The 22,515-nt window shown below is 42.6% G+C and overlaps 1 protein-coding gene across 3 annotated transcripts in view; it reads right to left on the bottom strand.

Moving 5' to 3' along the window:
* Window positions 1-22,282, bottom strand: part of RIPK1 (receptor interacting serine/threonine kinase 1) — a 39,899-nt gene extending 17,617 nt beyond the window's left edge. Inside the window, exons 1-7 of one of the 3 annotated variants that reach the window (XM_023512347.1) lie at window positions 22,203-22,282; window positions 20,758-20,872; window positions 11,749-11,957; window positions 10,418-10,574; window positions 8,058-8,195; window positions 6,187-6,415; window positions 3,134-3,280 (exon numbers count right to left, since the gene is read on the bottom strand). In XM_023512347.1, coding sequence (XP_023368115.1) covers window positions 3,134-3,280; window positions 6,187-6,415; window positions 8,058-8,195; window positions 10,418-10,574; window positions 11,749-11,900 — 823 coding nt within the window. In that variant the 5' untranslated portion in view covers window positions 11,901-11,957; window positions 20,758-20,872; window positions 22,203-22,282. Of the gene's footprint in view, window positions 1-3,133; window positions 3,281-6,186; window positions 6,416-8,057; window positions 8,196-10,417; window positions 10,575-11,748; window positions 11,958-19,266; window positions 19,473-20,757; window positions 20,873-22,202 lie in introns of those variants that run through there. The other 2 variants (XM_023512346.1, XM_012804230.2) reach the window with 2 other exon arrangements.
* Window positions 22,283-22,515: the final 233 nt, after the last annotated feature.

The following is a 22,515-nucleotide window of genomic DNA, read 5'->3' as shown; positions in this document are numbered from 1 at the left end:
GATGCCAATACCAAGGTGACCACAATGTTAAGAGTGCCAAAGATTTTAATGCAGCCATGATAAAAATGGTTCAGTAAGCAATTATATACCCGCTTGAAACAAATAAAAAAATAGAAAAGTCTCAGCAAATAGAGAAGATATACATTTTAGAGCTAAAAAAAAAATACATAACCAAAATAAAAAGTTCAGTAGACAGGCTCAACAGTAGAATGGAAGGGTCAGAGAAAAATGAGTAAACTGGAAGATTATAATAGAAATTTCCCATTTTGAACAAGAGAGAAAATTAATAACTGAGAAAAAAATGTATAGAGCCTCAGGCAACTGGGGGACTATAACAAAAAATATAGTTTTTAATGTCATCCAAATTCTAGAAGGAAAGAAGAAAGAGTGAGGCTAAAATAGTACTCATACAAATAACAAATGAAAATTTCCTAAAGACAGCAAGAGGCATAAACTTATGGATTCAAGAAGCTAACCAAATCCTAAACAAAATAAACCCAAAGAAATCCACACCAAGACAAATAATAACTAAACCTCTGAAAAATAAAGGCAAAGAAAAAATATTGAAAGCAGCTGGGGAAAAAGAATGCCTTACCTATAAGAAAAAAAAAAAAAAAACGATTAGTATGACAGAGGATTTCTCAATGCAAACCACAAAGGCCAGAGGCACAATCCTTTTCAAGTACTGAAAGAAAAGAACTGCAAACCCACAATCTTACATTCAGCAAAAAATATCCTTCCAAAATGAAGGAGAGATAAGATATTCTCAGAGGAAAACTAAGATACTTTCTTGACATCAGACATACCCTAAAAGAATGGGTAAAGGAAGTTCTTTAACCAGAAAGGAAATAATGAAAGAAAACACCTTGGAAAATCAGGGTGGGAGAAAGAAGACACATGATATAATAAAAGGTAAATATTTGATCTTTACGTCTAATTTGGTTCATGACAGGCAGCTGCTGCAATCTTAAGATAATAAGAGTGTCTTTTGGTTAGAGGTGAGGGGTGCTGGCTAGGTAGCCTCAGGATGGGGTTGGTCATCAGAAAGACCAAGCCTTGATTAGGTTGGAACTTGAAGCATCATCCCTTGACCTCCAGGGAGGGGAGAGGAGCCGGAGATTAAGTTCATTACCAATGGCCATTGACTCAGTCAGTCATGTCTACATAACCAAACTTCCATAAAAACCCCTATCTAATAGCCGGGCATTATGGCGGGCACCCGTAGTCCCAGCTACTTGGGAGACTGAGGCAAGAGAATTGCTTAAGCCTAAGAGTTGGAGGTTGCTGTGAGCTGTGACGCCAAGGCACTCTACCAAGGGCAACATAGTGAGACTTTGTCTCAAAAACAAACAAAAAAAACACCAAAAAAACCTCCTACCTAAATGGTGGAGTCTGGTGACCTTCTAGGTTGGTAAACACACAGAAGCCCTGGGAGGGCGGAGTGCTGGCATGGGGCATTCCAGCTATGCACATACACCCCTCCTGTACCTTGTTTTAAGCATCTCTTCCAGTTGGCTCTTTCTGAGTTGTATCTATTACCATAAAAGGGGAAACATACGTAAATGTTGTGAGTTCTGGTTCTATGAATAAATTACCAAATTTAAGGTAAAGGGTAATAAGAATACCCAAATTTGTAGTTGGCTGGGCAGAAAAGTGGGTGGCCCAGGTACCAAATGCTGGCAAGGATGCAGAGAAACTGGATCCCACACTCACTGAATATAAAATGGTACATCCATTCTGAACAAATTTTGTCAATTTCTTAAAAAAACAAAACTACATTCATAAAACCAGAACTCATAACATTTACGCATGTTTCCCTCTTTTATTATAGAACTAGAGAACCAGACACCTAGTGGTTGTTTGGGATTGAGTAGGGGAGGGACAGAAGGGGCATAGGTGTGGCTACCTTCTGGGCAGCACAGGATCCCTGTGGTGATGGAAATGTTCTGTATCTGACAGTACTGATATCAGTATCTTAGTTGGGACACTGTACTGTGATTTCACAAGGGGAATGCAAATGAAGAGTCAGTGTGATCTTTTTGCATTATTTCTTATAATTGCATGTGAATTCATTACAATTACCTAAATAATGAGAACTTTAATTTTTGAAAGTGAAAAAAGCATGAAAGAAGATACTAAGGCAGGAGAAAATTAATGCTGACTGAGCACATAAGCAAATGCACAGTTAAAGCACCTCTCTAACGTTTCGGTGGTAGTGGTGGGCAGGGCATTTCTATTTCTCATAGCAGAAAAATGAGGGCAAAATGCTTTGCAGGCTCCTTAGTGCCTTCCTACCATATCTTTTTTCCTCACCTGATTTCTTTCAGATTTCTCTGTCTCAAAATAAAATAAAATAAAATAAAATAAAAAAATAAAGATATTAGCTAAACCAGGGGAGGGGAAAGAAGGACAAGAAGCTAAGGAATGAGAAGGCTTGTGGAAGTAACCCAAGTGCCCACAGATAGATCAATGGATAAAAGTAAGTGATCTATTCACAGGGTGGAATATTATTCACCCTTAAGAAGAGATAATACCTATGTGTATACGACTTAATAAAAGGGAAAAAAAAGAGAGATAATACAACATGGATGAACTTTGAGGACATTACATTAAGTGAAATAAGACACAAAAGGATGAAAACTGTGTGATTGCACTCATATGAGGTACCCAGGGTAGCCAAATTCATAGGGACAGATGGAGTAGAATGGGGCAGGGGCAGGGGCTAGGGGAGGGGAGAGGGGAGTTACTGGTTAATGGAGACAGAGTTTCAGTTTGGGCAGATGGAGAGGCCCCAGAGATGGGTGGTGGTGATGGCCACACAACAGTGTGACTGTACTTGATGCTACAGACTTGTACACTTAAAAAGCGTTACAATGTTCAATTTAATAGTATGGGTTTGTTAACCTAATTTTAAAAGTTAATTACAAAAAAAAGAACAAGAAGGCCTATGTGCCTTCATGCTTTGAAGAAAGATAGTATCTCTTCATTGAATATTTGAAATCCACAAAATCAGTTTGAATCTACAAGTAAAGTGGAACTCAGCTCTCTGAAGGCTCAAACCAAGGTCCTGACATCTTACTAGGAAAATCACCACATAGGCTACCTCTTACTAAGTCAGGAGAGATGTCATTACCAGGAAATGTTGGCCGAGCTTCTGGATTTTCTTCCCAGCAGAGCTCCATGAGTCCAATGACCTCCGGTGGGCAGTGCTTGATGTCGCTTATGTCTGGCCTATTCCCATTCTGGATGCACACTATCAGCTGCTGCTCACAGAGAGCATCTAGAAAGCAAAGAGGAGCCTAGAATGAGACGTCTTTTCAGGTCCGCCCTCTTCCAGACAGGAAGGTGAAAGAATGTGGATGAGATTGCTAATCTGTCTCTGCTGAGGCTGTGCTTGCAGTACAGCTGCCTCATTCTGTAGGAGAGGAATGACTTTGTGACAAGGAGCTGACATCTTCCATTGTATAGATGATCAAATAGCATTTAAATGTCTGCAGTTCAAAGACAAAATTCATAAGAAGGCTACCTGCTGGTAGATAGGACAAATGGATTATGTGGGTAAAGACAATAGCTTGCCCTGAATTTTATTTTATTTTTATTTTTTGAGACAGAGTCTCACTACGTCACCCTTGATCAAGTGCCTTGTCATCACAGCTCATAGCTACCTCAAACTCTTGGGCTTAAGCAATTCTCTTGCCTCAGCCTCCCAAGTAGCTAGGACTACAGGCACCCGCCACAATGCCCGGCTATTTTTGTTATTGTTGTTGTAGGTGTCATTGTTGTTTGGCAGGCCCGGGCTGGGTTTGAACCCGCCACCTAGTGTATGTGGCCGCCACCTAGTGTATGTGGCCGGCACCCTAGCTGCTGAACTATAGGCACTGAGCCCTGGATTTTAATACAAAGGCAAATACATGTACAGCCCTTGCCTTTATGGAGTTCAATTTAATGAAAGTAATTTAAAACACAAAGTGAGACCAGGCACAATGGCTCATGCTTATAATCCTAGCACTTGGAAGGCTGAGGCGGATGGATCACCTGAGCTCACAGGTTCCAGACCAGCCTGAGCCAGAGCGAGACCTCGTCTTGAAAAAATAGCTGGGCATGGTGGTGGGCACCTATAGTCCCAGCTCCCTGGTAAAAGGTGAAAGATTTATACAACCCAAAGAGAAACCAGAGTATTGTCCCAACTACTTGGAGGCTGAGGCAAGAGAATCGCTTAAGCCCAAGAGTTTGAGGTTGCTGTGAGCTACGATGACACAGCACTCTACTGAGGGCGACAAACTAAGACTCTGTCACCAAAAATTAATTAATTAATTAATTAAATTAAATAAAAAGTGATAATTGCTATTCAAGAAGAAGTACAGGGGTTCTGGTAACATAGCTGTGACTAGAATGAAAGATCTGTGAACGCTTTATTGAGTCCAGAAAAATTAGCAGGTAAAGAGCATCTGTTTGCAGATATCTTTTAAATCTCTGTCTCTGGTCCTGGCCTAGATATCCACTTGCCTAATGGTCAGATCCAAAATAGGAAGGAGGACTTGAGGGGAGGATTCCAGGCAGGGAGTATGAATAGACCGGAAGGTACAGAAATCATGATGCCTCCAGTGTGGCACCTACTCACTCTGCGTAACAACACACTGACAAGGGAGGAGGGGAAGGGATAAGGCTAGAGAATGAGGGACAGGTCCTGAAGGACCTCATATTGCACCTGGGGAATTTGAACTTTATTCTGAAGGCCATGGGGAGTCTAGGGAGGATTTTTAATAGCTGAGTGAGAGGGTCACATTTGCTTTTTAGAATGGTCATTTTGGCTGCCACAGGGATAGTGGACCTTTGGAGGAGCCTAGAGCAGAAATGAGGAGGGTCCAGAACTAATCAGAGGCCAGGGGGGCAGAGAGAGGTGACAGGTTGAAGATGCATCTTGACATATATATACATATATATATATACACATGTATGTATGTGTATGTATCTCTGTGTGGATATATATCTTAAATTCACAGGTTTTGAAGTTTGATTGAATGTGGATGAGGAAGGGCAAGGGTGAGTCTTGAAAGATGGTAAAGGCTCCTGGCTGGGCAACTTGGTAGATGGGTGGAGATGCAATTTCTGATCCGACAAAGAGGAGTGAAGAGGGCTGAATTGCAGGGAGAGTGTTGGAACCTGGGCTTGTTTGGGGGATGCTGTTTTGGGGCTTCTCTGCTGCCATGGGATGGATCTGGGTTAGTGAATATCCAGGCCAGAACCAGAGACAGAGATTTAAGAGGCATTTGCAAAGAAACAATCATTAAATCGTGGATGTTGATAATTACCTAAAAAGAATGTGATAATTACCAAAAGAAAATGTCTATTAGTTTATGCACTAAATAAACTGAAGAATGTCCCGGTTTTCCTGCACAAGCCACAACTTACTTATCTTTATAATTCCAACATCGACTAAATTGCCCACAGTCAAGACTGCAAAAAATATAACTCTTGAATGAGAGAGAATTGAATGAGTGAAGTATGAAGCATATGTATGGTAGTGTGAAAGGCTAAGTCCTCAAAAGCAGAAACAATCAAATCTTCCTGTCCAGGAAGATCTATGGAATTTCACAACACCTCCCAAGCTTCAGTGCACTATGGAGGCTTCTGTTCATTTTGTAATCTCTGATTGCTAAACTAGGATTACTCACTGATTCACCAAAAATTTGCTGAGCATCTATTATGTTCCAGGTATGGTGTATGTAGACACTGAGAAGACAGTAGTAAATAAATCAGATGTGATCCTGGTCCTCATGGAACTCATGTCAGTGGGTAAGGCTGACATTAAATAACCAAGTAGGCCTGTAATTCTAGCACTCTGAGAGGCCAAGGCAGGAAGACTGCTTGAAGTCAGGAGTCCAAGAACATCCTGAGCAAAAGTAGACCATGTGTCTACTAAAAATAGAAAAATTAGCTGGGCATTGTGGCAGACACCTGTGGTCCCAGCACTTGGGAGGCTGAGGCAGGAGACTCACTGGAACCCAGGAGTTTGAGGTTGCTGTGAGCTATGACATCACAGTACTCTAGCCTGGGGTAACAGAGTGGGACTCTGTCCAAAACAAAAAAGAAATTAATACATCTTAACTGATCTCATTGAAGCCCATTATTTCATGTAACAATGTTAATTCATACCAAAATCTCACTTTTCTATAAATGTCTTACTTTCATATGGCTCCTTATTTGCAAATATTGCCCAAAGTACTATGGCAAAGCTGTACACGTCAGACTTCTCCGTGGGCTTTGCATTGATGTCATTCAGGTGCTCTGGGGCCATGTAGAAGAGGGTGCCTCCATTTTTCTTACAGGTGCTGTTCACTTTCTTCAGTTCATTGTGCTCCTCTTTAGTCAGTCTGCTCCACGTCTTAAAGGAAGCAGCACCAAGATCTGCTATCTGCAGAAGAGACCAAGGCAATGGGATAGTTCTGTGAAGGCTATAAGCAAATTAGATTTGGCTTTAACTTTTGGGCTCATACAATATATGTCAGGTACAGTGAATTTACCAGGAATGGCAACATTGGGCAGGTTGAAAAAACCTACTTCTGAATAGGCTCACAGAAACTTTATGACAGTTTCCTCAGCTGTCTGGAAAATCTCCCCAAAGAAATGTTCATGTGAAACTCTAGTATCTCAATTCTCACACAACAAAAGGGAAGGTGAAAAGCAGATACTTTTGCATGAACAACAACAATAAAGTGTGTTTATCTAAATCCCTCATTTACTCTGTGTATGTTTTTCAACTATTTCTAGGGCTAGGAAGAAAAATGGTACTTTCTTCTCTGCAGATTTATGTAGCAGATGGTGACCAGGCACTACACCTTCCACTTCCCCCAATGGCGTCCAGAGGCCCATGATGCAAATTTCCAAGGATCCCAAAGACATACAGAGGATAAAGGACTGTGGTGTTGCTTGTTTTGAGCTGGCAGACTGAACCTAAGAGAAGATGGGAGGGGGAGGGGGAGGGGGAGGGGAAAAACAGACAAAAAAGCAGAGAGAAAAATACCAAGGTCAGACATAGAACAGAGTTGGAGGAAGCAGAGCAAAATGCCAGAAACATCCGGTTAAGAAGAAACCAAAGCTAGCAGTTTCACATCTGCCTCTAGGAATCCAAGCAAGCATTTGGGGCTCTATTTTGGCACATGGTTATCTAAAATCCACGAATTCTAACCTAGAATATAAAAGATAAGTTAATGAGTTAAAGACAGAACCTTCTTTAAAGACATAGGAGGAAAAAAGTCTGCCCCAGATTAGTACAAAGTATAGAAGCAGAATCTTGTAAAGGACACGGGGGTAAGCAGGCCAAGTTCTCCACATAATGTCACTTCCCCTTTCATATTCTCATGCTTATATTCTCCTGCTGCCAAAGCTAATTAGGTGTAACGTTCCCCTAGTTCAACTTTGCCTTTGGATGGACAAAAGACACATCCCTTTCCCTTATTCTCTTGACTACAATGCAAAGAGAGTTACGAATAGAAAATTGATGTTTTAAGTGCAATCACTTCTCAGCCTTTTGGCTAAGATCAAGTGATTTTTTAAATGCAGATGGAAGTCAAGAGATAAAAACTATAAACCAGCCAAATTTCAAAACAGAGGTTTTTGATGTTGACATGGAGAACTCAATATCCATCTCTCAGGCCACGTCTGAATTCTAAGGTTTCCTGTACACACCTTCACATGCCTCTGCATTTCCCCAGGAGGGGAGTCTTACTCAGGAAAATGGCCCATCCCAAGGTGAACATCTTGAATGTTTCCATCTCAAGTTTAACAGTAGGAAAATATACTCTAGAAAAGACTGGGGTTCTCTACCCCAATCAATGCCACTCCTCCCCAGAGTTAGATCCTGACAGTTATCTCCTAACTCCATTAAGACTGCATTTTTCTTTTAAAACTTGGTAGAGCCTATTGGCATCACCAAACCAGTTAAAAGCTGAACCAGGTCTTCCTTTATCACCTACCATCTATGAGAATGAATTTACAGTGGAGAATTAAAACCAAACATTAGCCATCTTCCTAGAAGCCTACAGATTATGGTTTACCTTAATGTGGAAGTCATTATCAACAAGGATATTTTCAGGCTTCAGGTCCTTGTGTATCACACCTTCTCCATGTAAGTAGCACATTCCTTCAATGGTCTCCACAATTATCCTTCCTTTTACAGAAAGTGGGATGCTGATCTAAAAAGGTGATATAAGTCTATGAAACAGATAGGTAATTAAATAAACCAAAGCAACTGATTCACAGGCATAAACATCTGTCCCAGACTAGGAGGCAGCAGTGGATCTAACCCTGAGGACAGGGCAGATGCTCTGAGCACTGCCGTCTTTGTGAAACAAGAGTGATTTCATTCCAGGGACTAAGTGCTTTCATGTTGTATTTTGTCAGTATAAAAACAGAAATTCCATGCCAATCTGGTAACATATAAAAAGCTATAAAATTAAGCTCTTTAGGAACATAAACATACATTATTTTTATTATCTAGAATTGTATCTTTAGTACCCAGGATGGTACCTGGAATGTTTGTTGAATGAATGGATGAATAAATACACAAACAAACATTTTGTGTGGTAGACTCATATGATATAATGGTATATTTATTTTGAATATGTGAACAATGTCATGGAAATGAGCATGTGAAATAATATTAATAGAAAAAAGAATACAAAGGAACATGTTCATACTGATTACAGCCATGTAAAAATTAATCTATGAGATAAACATGATGCTAAAAATATGATGAAGTGAATTTACTCCAGATCTTTGTACGGTCTCAGGCTCCTTGTACTTATAATTATTCTAGTTATGTGAACATCAATATTAACACAAACAATTCCAGTTTCTATTATAGTGATTAATTTTTAGTTTTGTTTAAGTCTAAAATGCCAGACTTAATAGGATATTTCCTAAAATTGTATTATATATTGGTTATTGGTTAATAGGAAAACAATTTTAATGATAGAAGTCAGATTCCCAAGTCTATCCCTCAAGCCACATTTAGGACACAACATAGGTGAACTACAGTATTAATAGCTTGATTTCCATCATATAGAAAATAGCAGAAAAGATTTTTTTTCCCTTCTTCCTTGGTATATCTTTGGACTTAGGAAAAAATTTTAAGTAAGCAAAGTTGGTTCTTCTCCCAACCCCTTTCTGCTTCTCTGTTTCAGGTCCTCCTGACTTCTTGCCTGAGCCCAGACTGGTGCACCTGATCCCTGGCAATCCTGTAGAATGCCTCAAGTCTGAATGACTTCTCTCCCAATCAAAATGCCCACATATTCAAACAGTGGATCTTAGCTAGCTTGGGGGAAGAAAACAATCTGATCAAAAATCATTATAATCAATCAATCTTATTCTTCCCAAAAGGTATCTTCAAGAGATGTCTATTGACTTAGTAATGGCAGAGTGGGGAGAAGGTGGACAAGGGCGAGTATTTGCCATAAAGGCAGCCATAACCCACCACTTTTTACGTATAATCTATGCTCTGGCCAAATCCAGTGATCTACAGTTCCTCAAATTTAGCAGACTCTCTAAGCCATCCTCTCTGCCTAGAACACTTATTCCCAAACGCTCTGCTTCAAAAACACCTACTGTCTTCAGAGCGAAAGTCTTTCCTGTCTATTTTGGCTGAGTAGGTACCTCTCGTCTGCTCTCCACAGCTGACAATGAGTATATCTATCAAAGCACATCAAACCACCAGTCTTTGCTCCTTTTACCTGCCTCCCTCATACTGGCTATTGATTCCTGAGAAACCCCCAGGGGCTCTTCATCTTAATAGGCACATAAACTTTTTAAAATGTGTTAAAGGAATCAATAGCCAAGTATGATGGAGGCAGATAAAAGGAGCAGAAAAAAACAATTTTTATTTTCCTGCTTTAAATCTTATCCAATGTTGTTGCCACTAATGTTCTACACTTAACCTAAAAGTTTCTGGAATAGTATCAAATTAAGACCACTAATACTCCATCTTCTCTTATATTCATGTCTGTTATATACAACGAATCCATATTCATCACAGTCATTTACAGTATACATGCTTTCGCCAATCAACCCATATTTAAATGTCATCCAAGACGATGTGCTTCAGGCAGACAGGGCCTAGCTCTGGATCACGGACTGCAGAGTGGTTGAGGAGTACTGTAAATAGCCAACCACAGTACTATGACAACATTGTGTGTGATACAGAGGACTGTCAACAAGATTGAGACAATGGAGACGACCCTCAGGGCAGTGAAAGGCAAGGAAAATTTAACAAGGGGCTGACTTCGAAAAATCCAAACTACTCAGGGCATTCACGAAAGGATCATTTTATAGCAGCGAGTCACAAATGAACAACACAAGGGCAGTGTAGTAGACAGCTGGCCTGCCCACTGGGCACAGGAATGTAGTAGAGACTCCGTACCTCGGATTTCAGGACACTCATCAGGTTGCCCTTCTCCATAAACTCCATGACCAGGGAGTAGTTTCCTTCTTCAATGATAATGCCCAGGAGCTTCACCACCCGACTATGCCTCAGTCTGTTCATCATCTTGCCCTCCTCAAGGAGGGACTCATTGTACCTGTGGGTGGAAAGTAGCCGTGCTGAGCCAAGCAGAGCCAGCACCCCAGAGCCCTGCCTGTGTCTCCAGGACATCACACTGCATATGCTTTGGTCATACTCTTGGGTATGTTCTGATCTCCTCCAGGCTCAACACGAGCCTTGGAAGGCAGAGTGGTTTCTTGTTCATCTTTATAGCCCTTCTGCTCTATAACTAGGATTGAATGCTCAAGAAAACGAAACCAAAGGATGAATGAATGGATGAATGAATGAAAAAGTACATAAATAGCAATAATATAGCCTGCAGGAGTCTGAGGTTACAATGAGCTATGACTGTACCACTACACTCTAGCCTGGGCAACAGAGTGAGAGCCTGTCTCTAAAAGTTAAAAAAGATTGTGTTAGGTAGTACAATAAAAAACATAGCCTCTCTCCTAACCATTCTGACAGGGAGGGAGAGAGGTACAAACACTCCATTGACGGCTTTAAAGAGATTTTTTAGAACTTCTCAGGAATGCACTGCCTTTCTTTCTTTCTTTTCTTTTCTTTTTTTCACTTAGAACTGGTCCTCACCAAAAATGTGAAGTGAGTTTCTGCACCCATAGCACAGCAGTAATGGCGCCGGCCACATGCACTGAGGCAGGCTGGTGGGTTTGAACCAGGCCCGGGCCAGCTAAACAACAATGACAACTTCAACAAAAAACAGCCGGTGTTGTGCAGCCACCTGTAGTCCCAGCTACTTGGGAGGCTGAGGCAAGAGAATTGCTTAAGCCTAAGAGTTGGAGGTTGCTATGACCTGTGACACCACAGCACTCTACCCAAGGGGACAGCTTGAGACTCTGTCTCAAAAAAAAAAACAAAACAAAACAACAAAAATGTGAAATGTATAAATCCGTCTTCAGTGACACCTTCCCTATTTTCTTATCTGCCTCCCTAACCACCCTTTTCTTTTTGTCTTTTTCAATTTTCTTCCTCTTCATTTCTTTTCCATTATTTATTAGCCATGAGCTTTTCATTCAGCCTCAGAATCCCCATCAGTGATAATAACAAGCATCATCGTTACCCCTGACATCCCACCAGGGTCTCTCTCATTCTGACACCAGCAGTCTCATCCCCACACTGACCCATACCTCCACGACAGCCACTTTACATGGCCAGCTCAGAGGCAGGCCCACCCACCTCTGCTCCCAACTCACTCAGTGCGCTTGGGCCCTGTGTACACCTTTTTCATTATCACTAATCCATGGGTTCTGTGGAAACACAAGGACACCTTCCCAAAACCTCCGCTGTCCAGATCTTCCTTCTCCAGGAAGTCACTGGATTTCATCTTAATGTCATCCAAGGACATGTCTGGTTGCCTTCTGAATGCTCAAAATTATACTTTTTTTCCTCTCAGCACTGTACCCTGTAAAGAAAAGAGAGACTATCTCAGGGCAAAAACATATACTTTTGTAAAGTTCCGCCACATGCTTGGTGTGCCTTTGTTTTTCTGAGAATAAACTCTAAAAAGAGTCACTTTTTATATTTCTAAGAATCACAGAAGTCTATGCTTTTTATTCCTTCAGACTTTTCATTTTTGGAAATATGGAACATTAGAAAACCTTTAAAAATCCTCCTGCTACAAAGAACCTGTACATGGTGGATAACACGATACAAACATTGATTCAAATGCACATCAGGAAAGAAAAGAACTCTAGGGACAGAAAAAAAAATAGGGCACCAGAGGTGGGCAGTGGCCCATGTGGCAGCCCTGTGGGACACTGTCAATCTCACCATCCAGAAGTCAGGGCTTAATGCCTAGCCAGGAACAGGAGCTGAGATCAGGGCACGTAGGAAAAGAGGGCTGGAATGAAGACTCCCCATTTAACCTGGCACTGCTCTATATGCTACCCTTCTGTGAAAGAATGAGCAGAAAGGAAGCAGCTCACCAACAAACATATCTGCCTTAGACTGGGCATGGAGTATTAAAAAAAGTCCATGTGAATTCATAACCTTGAACCTGTCTTCAGATGGATTTCAGCTTTGAAGTGAAGTTCATGAAGAGGATGCCCAGGACCTCCCACCCAAACTGAGAACTTTTATATAGGAAATGGTCATGGGCTGATGATATCCCGAGGTTATAAGGTTAAAGCAAACACAGCACCAGGCCAGCCAGGAGTCTCATAAATAAAACTTACTTGAACATGATTTCTCTTTCCAAAATTATAAAACACAAATGAAAAAATTTATCATGAGCTATAGCCAGCAGAGACAACAAACGTCAGTACTAGGTACTCTGAAGTACCAAAGAGCTTCAGGTAAGTGAGGTACTGAATAGCATTAGACAATAAATGTTTAAAACAATTATGAACAAAAAAATGAATGTGAATATAGAAAGGGCAATGCATTCTCTAACAGGAATAGAAAGATGTAAAAAAGGCTGAGAATTTAGGAAACTTGTCCATCAGTACTCTGAAGTATACAATGTCAGGGCTCAAAATAGAACTATTTGCTTCATCCTTCTTCCTTTATTTTCTTCCATTCATTCATATTCATTCATTTTCCCCAAACTGAAATAAAGAATAAAAATCCATGGGGAATCACAATGAGATATCACCACATCCTACCAGGATATTCAAAAGTAAAACTAACAGCACCAAACACTGGTAAAGCTGGGAAGCGACTAGAATTCTCACACATTGTTGGTAGGAGTGTAAAATGGTACAATCATTTCGGACAAAAGACTGGCAAAGAGCTTTGTGACAAAATAGAAACTCCATGCATACCCAAAGGACATACTGGGAGGGATAGTGTATGTACACATCAGTGGGCATGTCTGTGTTTCAAGCTCAAAAGGGGAGCTAAGGATGCTGTATATTCCAGAGATACCTCAATCTCAATACAGTGAAAAATAACATTTGACAGGGCATAAAATACTCATTGAAACTGGAAAGGTCATCAAAAGAATACCTATGTATCTTACGTGTCATAATGCATACATTTTGCTTACAAAATTAAAAATACTTCATATGACTCAGCAATTCCAGTTCCTTGAGAAATGAAAACCTGTGTCCAAACAGACTGGTACATGTTCATAGAACTTTATTCACGACAGTGCCAAACTGGAAACAACTGCCCATCAATAAGAGAATGGGTAGGAGAAATACATCTCTGGTGTATTAACTCAATAGGATACTATTCAGCAATAAAAACGAACTACTAACACACAAAACATGAATGAAATACAGAAAACATAATGCTGAGTGAAAGAAGCCTTATACAAAAGAATACATATTATATAACTCCATTTACATTAAGTTCCAGAACAGTTAAAACTAATGTGTTGGAAAAAGAATACTGGCTGCCTATGGGCGAGGTGACAGGTGAGTGGGATGGGGCATGAGGGAACTTCTGGGGTGCTGGTGATGCTCTGTGGTATCAGCGCACTGCATTTGTCAATATTCCCAAATGTACTCTTAATTGCAGGTACATTTTACACCAAAAGAAAAGCCTGTAAACACATGGAATGTTAGTTAAAGGTAAGTATTGGCCGTGCATCAACGTATCAGATAGAGTGATGGACAGACGGGTGGGGAAGGAGACGGACAGCTATGTGATAAAGCAAGAGTGTAAGACGATACCGATGAGAGGTAGCAGGGAGTTCGCTATCAAACCTTTTAACCTTTGCACTTTGATGTTTTCATAATAAAATGCTGGAAGGCAAGGAGTTAAAGAATAAAAAGTACCATGAGGAGAGGGTAGTTCTGAAAATAGTCTTGTTCAGTGGCCTACTGCAGGTGGCTCGGGGCACCAGCCTCTACACAGCATCCAAAGGCTGTGGGCTGGCCCCGCCTGGCAGATGAGTAGCAGCCTTTATGGCCGCCTTCCCGACAGTGATGGAAGATGTTGCCAAACAAGAGTAAGTGCCCTCTGGAAAGAAGTGCAATGTGAGATGAAGCAGGGGGAGGGGTGAGGGAGGCTGCCAGGGTAAAGGTATGAACTGAGGGACTAGGGTGAGGCAGGCACCGAAGGTGGGGCACGGGAGCCTTCCTCTCCTGCGCATGAACTCTAGCTCTGTGACTCACCAGCCCTGTAACCTTAGGGAACTTACTTAAGCCTCCATTTCCTCATCTGCAAAATGAAATAATGACAGCCTTATAGAACTGCTAGATTGTATAAGAAAAAGAAATACATTTACGTGAAAACGTCTCTGTCGCCTGCTTTATGGCTCTGGTTGGTCTAGCCACCCACCTAGGCTTTGAGAATGCCAGTGTGCAGCTGGCATCACTCTGCTCAGCAGGTCTCTACTGACTCGGGAGAAGGAGATGGGGGTGGGGTGGGGGGACAGAAGGCATAAAAGACAGAACATTGACTTTAATCCTCCTTTTCCATTTGCTGTAGGTCCACAGGAGCATGCAGGACTTCACGTCTTCCCCATCACATGTGCTAATTTGTCCCACCCTCCTGCTGCTGCCCTCCTAGGGTACCTTCTCCCAACCTCTCGCCTGACTAGATGTACTCACTCTTCTGGTCTCAGCGAGCTGTCATTTCTTGAGGGAGGCCATCCTAACTCTTCCCATTAGACATTTTCACAGTGCCAAGTATGTTCCCCCTGAAACAGTTAAGATAGCTGGAATTCGAGAAATGTTTCTCATGAAGCTCACAGAACGCAGGAAACTGTCCTGTGTATTGTCTCCAGTGGCTAACAGAACCTGACATATGGCAGCTGACCATTAAACTGATAGCTATTTTTAAAAAAGAACTAAATGAGACTGTCTAAAAATAAAGGATGTAGTTAAATGAGTTATAGCACATTCATATGACAGATTATATAGCCTTTCAAAAGTGTTTTCAAGGAATAAATCTGTAAGAATAAATACTTATATGTATTTATATATATATTATATCTATGTGTGTGTATATATATATATATGCTAATAGATACAGATATATGTACAGAAAAAAAAGACAGAGAAAGACCTCAAAATGTTAACAAGAATTCTATCTGGATGGTAGGCTTATTTGTATTTTCTTTTTTACACATTTACTACATGTTCCAAATTTTCTACAATAAACACAAATTAAGTTTATAAAAATCATATTTTGGGGGTGGTACCTAGCTCAGTGGGTAGGGCACAAGCCACATACACCCAGGCTGGCAGGTTCAAACCCAGCCTGGGCCAGCTAAACAACAATGACAACTGCAACAACAAAAAACTAGCCAGGTGTTGTGGTGGGCGCCTGTAGTCCCAGCTACTTGGGAGGCTGAGGCAAGAGAATTGCTTAAGCCCAAGAGTTGGAGGTTGCTGTGAGCTGTGACACCACAGCACTCTATGGAGGGCAACATAGTGACACTCTGTCTCAAAAAAAAAAATTATATTTTTTGAAAGGAGTAATTCTTTCACTCAATAGTTCTTTAAGGAATTAAATCAGTGATGTTGATAAAGATTATGCACAAGGATGTTCCTGGTAACATTATATAGAACAGCAAAAGCATGCAAGATAATTAACATGCACAGAGGAGAGGGTAAGTTATGGCTCACCTATACTCTGAAATATGTCTAGCAGCATCAAAAATGATGCTGTATAAGAATGTTTAATACCATTTTTTAAAAAATGCTAACAGTAAGGAAACAGGAAAGAACTACACATGCCCTGAAGAGTTCTATTCGGTATCTCTCCTTCAGTCCAGGATGTGTCCCCTCAAATTTGTTGAATTTGTCAAAACCAAATAGGACTCACAGTGCCTCCTGTGTGCAGTGGAGGCCTCCAGGTAGGTCTGCCAGACTTTGTGAGCGCAGCTCATGACCAGAGTCAGTTCTTCTTATAACCCTGCAATTCTAGTTTAGTAAGATCTTACTCTTATATATCATTTGGTTGCTAATAATTGCTTTTTTTACTCTTCTCCCTCACTCTTTTCCCCCATGAACAATTCAACTTTATAAGTATTGACTGTGTGTATCTTAGGAAGGCCTTTGTATGTAGTTTAGTGAAGGATCCCAAGAGCCACAAAAGCACTGAATTTAGGGAGGTTATACAGCTATGACACAGAGTAATTAATGAAGACACGCTGGGCTGTTATATTAACTAATTTCAACTAATATGTAATTGTGTGCATTTTAATGAAATTTATTGTTTTTGAATAAATGGATATTAAGGAGTCAAAGAAGTTATTTTTTTCCTACTGAAATTAATGAAAAATTCCAAGAAATTTCACATGTTACTTTCTAAGGCAGGGTAAGTTTACATCAATATTCTAACTAACTTGTTCCTATTTCTACATAATGGCCATGCATAACAAGAGTGTGACAGAAAATGTTGGTTGTCTACCTGTCACTGCCCTTTCTTCCTTGCTAATGGAGCTCCAGTTTTACTCAGGTATCCAAGTGACTAAAGAACTTCTTCAAGATTCTTTGACTGTAGCAGCTGGGTGCTTTGCCAAGATAAACAACAAGAGCTCTGAGCAAAAATGGGGCAATGGGCCTTTTCATAATTGTGACAATGGGGAACCATTTACTGACTATGGAAAACATATTTTGCTCTGTAAGCTTATACCTTGCATTTACTGTATAAACTTTGCTTTTCCTTCTCAATAAACTTCGTTAGTGCTTGCCATTAAAAAAAATAAAATAAAATAGGGAGCCAATGCTCAGCAAGAGACAGACTGGAAAAGAGTTTAAACAAGTATTATCACCTCCATGAGCACACTATGATCTGTAAAGTAAATTTTATCATGATTTCAGTTTATAAATGAAGAAACTAAGATTTGTAGTTAAATGATTTACCTAAAGTGGTAGTTTCTGGAATCAAACCTTTGTCCTGACACTTAAACTTTCACTCTCAGTTTACTAACACAGTCTATCTCTGTAGACAGCAAACATTTTCTGTCTCTGGAAAAATCCAGATGAAAAGACCCAAGCTTACAGCCTTACTCATCTATAGTCAATGAGTATGCAACAGTTAGACACAAGAGGAATGGACAGAATACATTTTAAAAACATAGAAAATATGTGGTTCAAAATCAATATTCTATAGATTAACATAGCCAACTATTTTTGCCAAAATATAACATCCAACCAAAGCATGGAAAGTTATACGTATTTTTCAAATTTCATATCATGGAACATAATATGCATTAATAAGCACTACACCGTAGTTTGTCCAGTTCGTAAGTTGGTATTTCGAGAATTTTTCTTAATACTCAGCCAGATTCACAGTCCTGAAAGTACAATGTATTTCTGGGGCTCAATATACTGCCCCAGATAGAGGAAAATGAAAATGAAGATTAATTGTTTTTGCTATTTTATCAGTACAAATAATGATGATATACTCCAGGTTTCATTTAAAACAAGCCTACTCTCCACTTTTGGCTTATAAAAGAGCTGCAGTAGGGCGGTGCCTGTGGCTCAGTGGGTAGGGCCCTGGCCAAACTGCAACAAAAAATAGCTGGGCTTTGTGCTGGGCACCTGTAGTCCCAGCTATTTGGGAGGCTGAGGCAAGAGAATCTTCTAAGCCCAGGAGTTGGAAGTTGCCACCTCCAGGAACTGTGATGCCACCCACTCTACCTAGGGCGATAAAGTGAAACACTATCTCTTTAACAAAAAAAAAAAAAAAAAAAGAAAGAAAGAAAGAAAAGAAAAAGAACTGTAGTATTCCACATTTATAACTGATCACAATTTCCTCCTTACTCAATGCACTTTCCTGGCAGTCACAAAATGCAGATGCGTCATTGTACATTTCAAAGTTCACTACATGCCTTGGTTTCTTAAAGTGTAAATCAGGAAAGAATTAGTAGTGGTCCAAAGACATAAAGACCTTCATTTGAACAGCCTCATGCATTGCCCAAGACAAACCAGAGCTCTGACATAGGAACAAACAGATGATCAGCAAGAAACAAAAAAATGACCCAGACATCCTCCTTTCCACAACCTTGTGAAACTTTGTCGAATGCTTAGGAGAAGAGGACGCAGCCTGTTCTCTTTGATATCCTGGAGAGACTCTGTAGCACTTCATAAACGCAAATGCAACTGACGACCAAAGAAGCCTCCTAGGGTTAGGACATTTACCCCTTAAGCTCTATTGACTGCTCTTTTCCCATTTGCCAGGTGACATCTAAAATCATGCAGGAATGCTTTTGATGGTCTTCACAACCTGCTGCGGACCCAAGTGCAGTACTGAATAGCCACTTCCAAGGACTGATTAAAAGTCCCATTCCAGGACGTAACTCTGTTACAGCAGGAGCAAGCACTACTTTTACTTAATAACATACTGCAAAAACTACAGGTCATCCCTACCGAGACAACATGGACATTTGCAACGAAGGGTCTATTCCATTGTCACGCCACAGACGTGGATCGAGCGCAGGTCTTCGCCCCGCTCCGGACTTGCGCCCAGACATCCCACAACAAAATGCACAACGGTTCCCGCCAGCAGCTCGACTTCCGGAAACGGCGCGGACCCCGCCCCCCCACGCGCAGGCTGCTTCCGGGAAGCGGACTGCCGGGTATCCTGGCGGCTGCTGTGGCCTCCGCACAGACGCACCCACAAATTACTTTCGTTTCTGCGACAAATGTCCCCAGGCCAGAGTGAAGGGAGAAGCGCTGCTAGGAGAGTTAGGAGTTACTCAGACGCCGCGGCAGCCTCGCGGGACCGGCTAGGGGAGGACACCCAAGCCCGACGAGGGAAATCACCGGGATCTGGGTTCGGGAGTGGCCGCCCCGCGCCCGCCCGCTCACCGCGCCGGGTTCCGTCACCCTGCCGTCCAACTGCGGTCCTTCGGTTTTGTATGGACAGCTGTCCCTGGCGCCCCGAGCTGTAGGCCCACCGTGACAGCCGCGCTCCAGGAGACCGGTCGAGTGGCCGCGCGCCTTGGTGGAGTGCTGTCGGCGGGAGGGCGTGGACTGCTGGCTCTGCCTCCTCCCCTAGCTCCCGCCTGAGAGGAGGACTGCGAGAGCGCCCGCCCCGCCACCAGCCGGGCCTGGCTCTTGGGTTTTAAATCCCGGAGCTCTCCTGGCACCTAAAGGAGCGCGCTTTTACTTTGTTTTCATGTGAATTGGCAGGCCTAAAGAAAAGAGGAATCAGAAGCCTCTGCCGCTCAGGGAAGGCTGCTTGGCCTAGCAGAAAGCACTGGGTGGGTTACCTAGGAGGATTCAGAGCTCCTGGGTTAGCATGGGCATCTCATAGTGGAATCTTAAAGAGTATATTTCTAAGTGAGGAAAGCCAATCTGAGAAGACAATGTAATGTATAATAGCACCTATGTGACATACTGGAGAAGATAAAACTATGGAGATAGTAAAAATAGTAGTAGTTGCAGGGCAGGAAGTGGTTATAGGGAGAAAGGGAGGGATGAATGGATGGACTACGGGGGATTTTTAGGGCAGTATAGTGTGATATAACAATGGGAGATATATGTCTTGATACATTTGTCAAAGGTATATAGATTGTAACACAAAGAGTGAAACCTAAAATACACGCTGAACTTCGACTGACAATAAGGCCTCTTTATTAATTCATCAGTTCTAAAAAATGTACCACACTGGTATAGGATGTTTGTGGTAGGGGAGGCTTTAGAGGACAGGATAGGTATAGGAGAGTGTATATACCCTTACCCTTCAATTTTGCTGTAAAACTAAAACAGCACTAAAACAAAGTCTATTAATTACTGCTAAAAAAGATCTAGACATATGAAAAGAGACTAAAGGGATACCTATTCATTAAACAAATCTATCTCCTCTATGCCAAACAGGTACTAGATAAGAGTGTATCTGGGGCCAGGTGCAGTGGCTCACACCTGTAATCCTAGCACTCTGGGAGGAAGAAGTGGGTAGATTGTTTGCACTCACGAATTTGAGACCAGCCTGAGCAAAAGCAAGAACCCATCTCCAAAAAATAGCCTGGCATTGTGGGTGCCTGTAGTCCCAGCTACTTGGGAGGCTGCCACAAGAGAATCGCTTGAGCCCAAAGAGTTTGAGATTGCTGTGAGCTTACGACACCATGGCACTCTATTGAGGGCAACAAAATAAGACAGCCTCGAAAAAAAAAGAAGTATATCAGGGATAGATGAGTGGTACAAAAAAGGAATTCATTCCTTCAGTAAGTATTTACTGAGCGTCTATAACTCTAGGCACTGAAGACTCAAACACACAAATCTGTACATTCCATTCAAAGAGCTTACATTCTAATGCGAACAATAAAAAGAGTTCCTGCACATCACTATCCTGCATACCATGTCACTTTCAAACACTGTAAGTGGGGCCGAGATGAACTGTTGTTGCTTCATTTTCTTTAATGTCCCACCAAAAGGCATGAGAGAAGACTGCATGCGAGGAAGGGACTCATCCCTATAGGATACCAGAACAGAAAGACAAAAAAGAACAGTAAAAAGTTAGTTAGTAAAACCAGCAAGAACAAGGAGGCACTACCTGTAAAGCCAGTGAAGGCCAAATCATGAATAAAGCAGACAGGTCTGCTAGCCACACACCTGAAACCCACATTTCTGTCACCACCTCCAGGCCACAGTTCCCAGTGTCCTTGGAAATGAGACCCTCACTGCCCTAACTACTCGCCTAAGACCCTGGGAGACCTCCCTGACTCCTTCCCATCTCTCCCTTGTACCCCCACACCCATCACCAAGGCCTGCTTTCTGCCCCCAAGTCTCTCTCCAGCCCTAACCCTGTCTGAGCCAGGAAAGCTCTTTCCAGAGCCTCTCGTCTCCCTGCAGCCACAACCCCCTGTGATCAGCCCAGGCTCAGGAAAAAGCAAACAGAACCACTGGAGCGCCTTGGGACAACACACACACGGCCTCCTAAGAGACGAGTGGGTCTTAATCCTTTTACTGCTCCCCTTGAACCTCCCCTGGCCCTAAGGATGGTACTCTATTGAAATGGCTTTTCCACCTCTGGCCATCCTGCACCCATTTCAAAGTCACTTCAGAGCTTCGGCAAACACTGCTTATTCCACTTCCAAGCCCCCGCCCCCGTCGCAGTGTTAAACCTCCCCCTTCTTTAGTTCACCCGCAATTGCAGACTCAGGAGGCTCCCTGGATCCCGTCCACGAAACAGCTCCCAAGAGGACCCATCGCCCGCCTAACAATTCCTCATCTCAGTGCCTGTGCTCCCCACCAGACTGGACATTCTGAAAGCAAGGATTGTGCTTGGCACCTATGATGCCAAGGCCCTAGAAGGGTGCTCCGGAACAAGAAAGGGTTCCCTCGGGTTAGCTGCATTATTGAAAACATGAGGATGGGTAAGAGGTGCCCGAATTTGCAATTGGAGATTCTAAAAGCACAGAGAAGAGGTTGGACGGACGTCATTTTGTAGATCCCTGAGCGAGAAGCAGTGAGAAAATAGTGCCAGTATGCGGGGGCTGGGACACAGACTGAGGACCTAGGCCGGCTCAGCGGCGGCGGGGGGAGGAAGGACAGCGACTGCCGCTCGCGGGTCATCGCGCCGCACAGCTCTGGGGCGCTCCCAGGGCACAGCCCCGCTGACCAGCAGCCACCCGAAAAAGACCATTTCTGCATCTAAGACGGCGCCGCCCGCTCGGGCTTTCCTGGTGCGCGGCTTACGCTTTCTGTCCTCGTCCCTTCTCTCAGCAGCAAACTGCGGGATTTAAAGCTCAAACCTCGAGTCCCCTGTCTCCACCCTGCGCAGGGTCGCCCCCATCAGCTACCTTCGTTCAACACCACCGCCGTCTTGGTTGCTGCGCTCAGAGACTGAGGAGCCGACCAAGCAAATGCGCTCCTTAGTTCTCTCCTTGTACCGCGGCCTTTTATATAGTCCGTATGGTCTCAGGCAAGCATCACAGGAACTCCGGAGAGGCGTGGCCTGAAGACGGGGGCGGTGGGGGGCGGGGCGGGCGAGGAGGAGGGGCGACAGACAGGGCTGGTCCTGGGCAGCGGAGGGGAGGGGGGCGAGCGAGGAGGAGGGGCGGCAGACGGGGGTAGTCCTCGGCGGAGGGGGGGAGGGGCGGCAGACGGGGCCAG

The sequence above is a fragment of the Otolemur garnettii genome, unplaced genomic scaffold (assembly GCF_000181295.1).
Source record: "Otolemur garnettii isolate 467f Iridium unplaced genomic scaffold, OtoGar3 scaffold00026, whole genome shotgun sequence".
Taxonomy (NCBI): Eukaryota; Metazoa; Chordata; class Mammalia; order Primates; family Galagidae; genus Otolemur; species Otolemur garnettii.
This window is presented reverse-complemented; position numbering and strand designations above follow the sequence as displayed.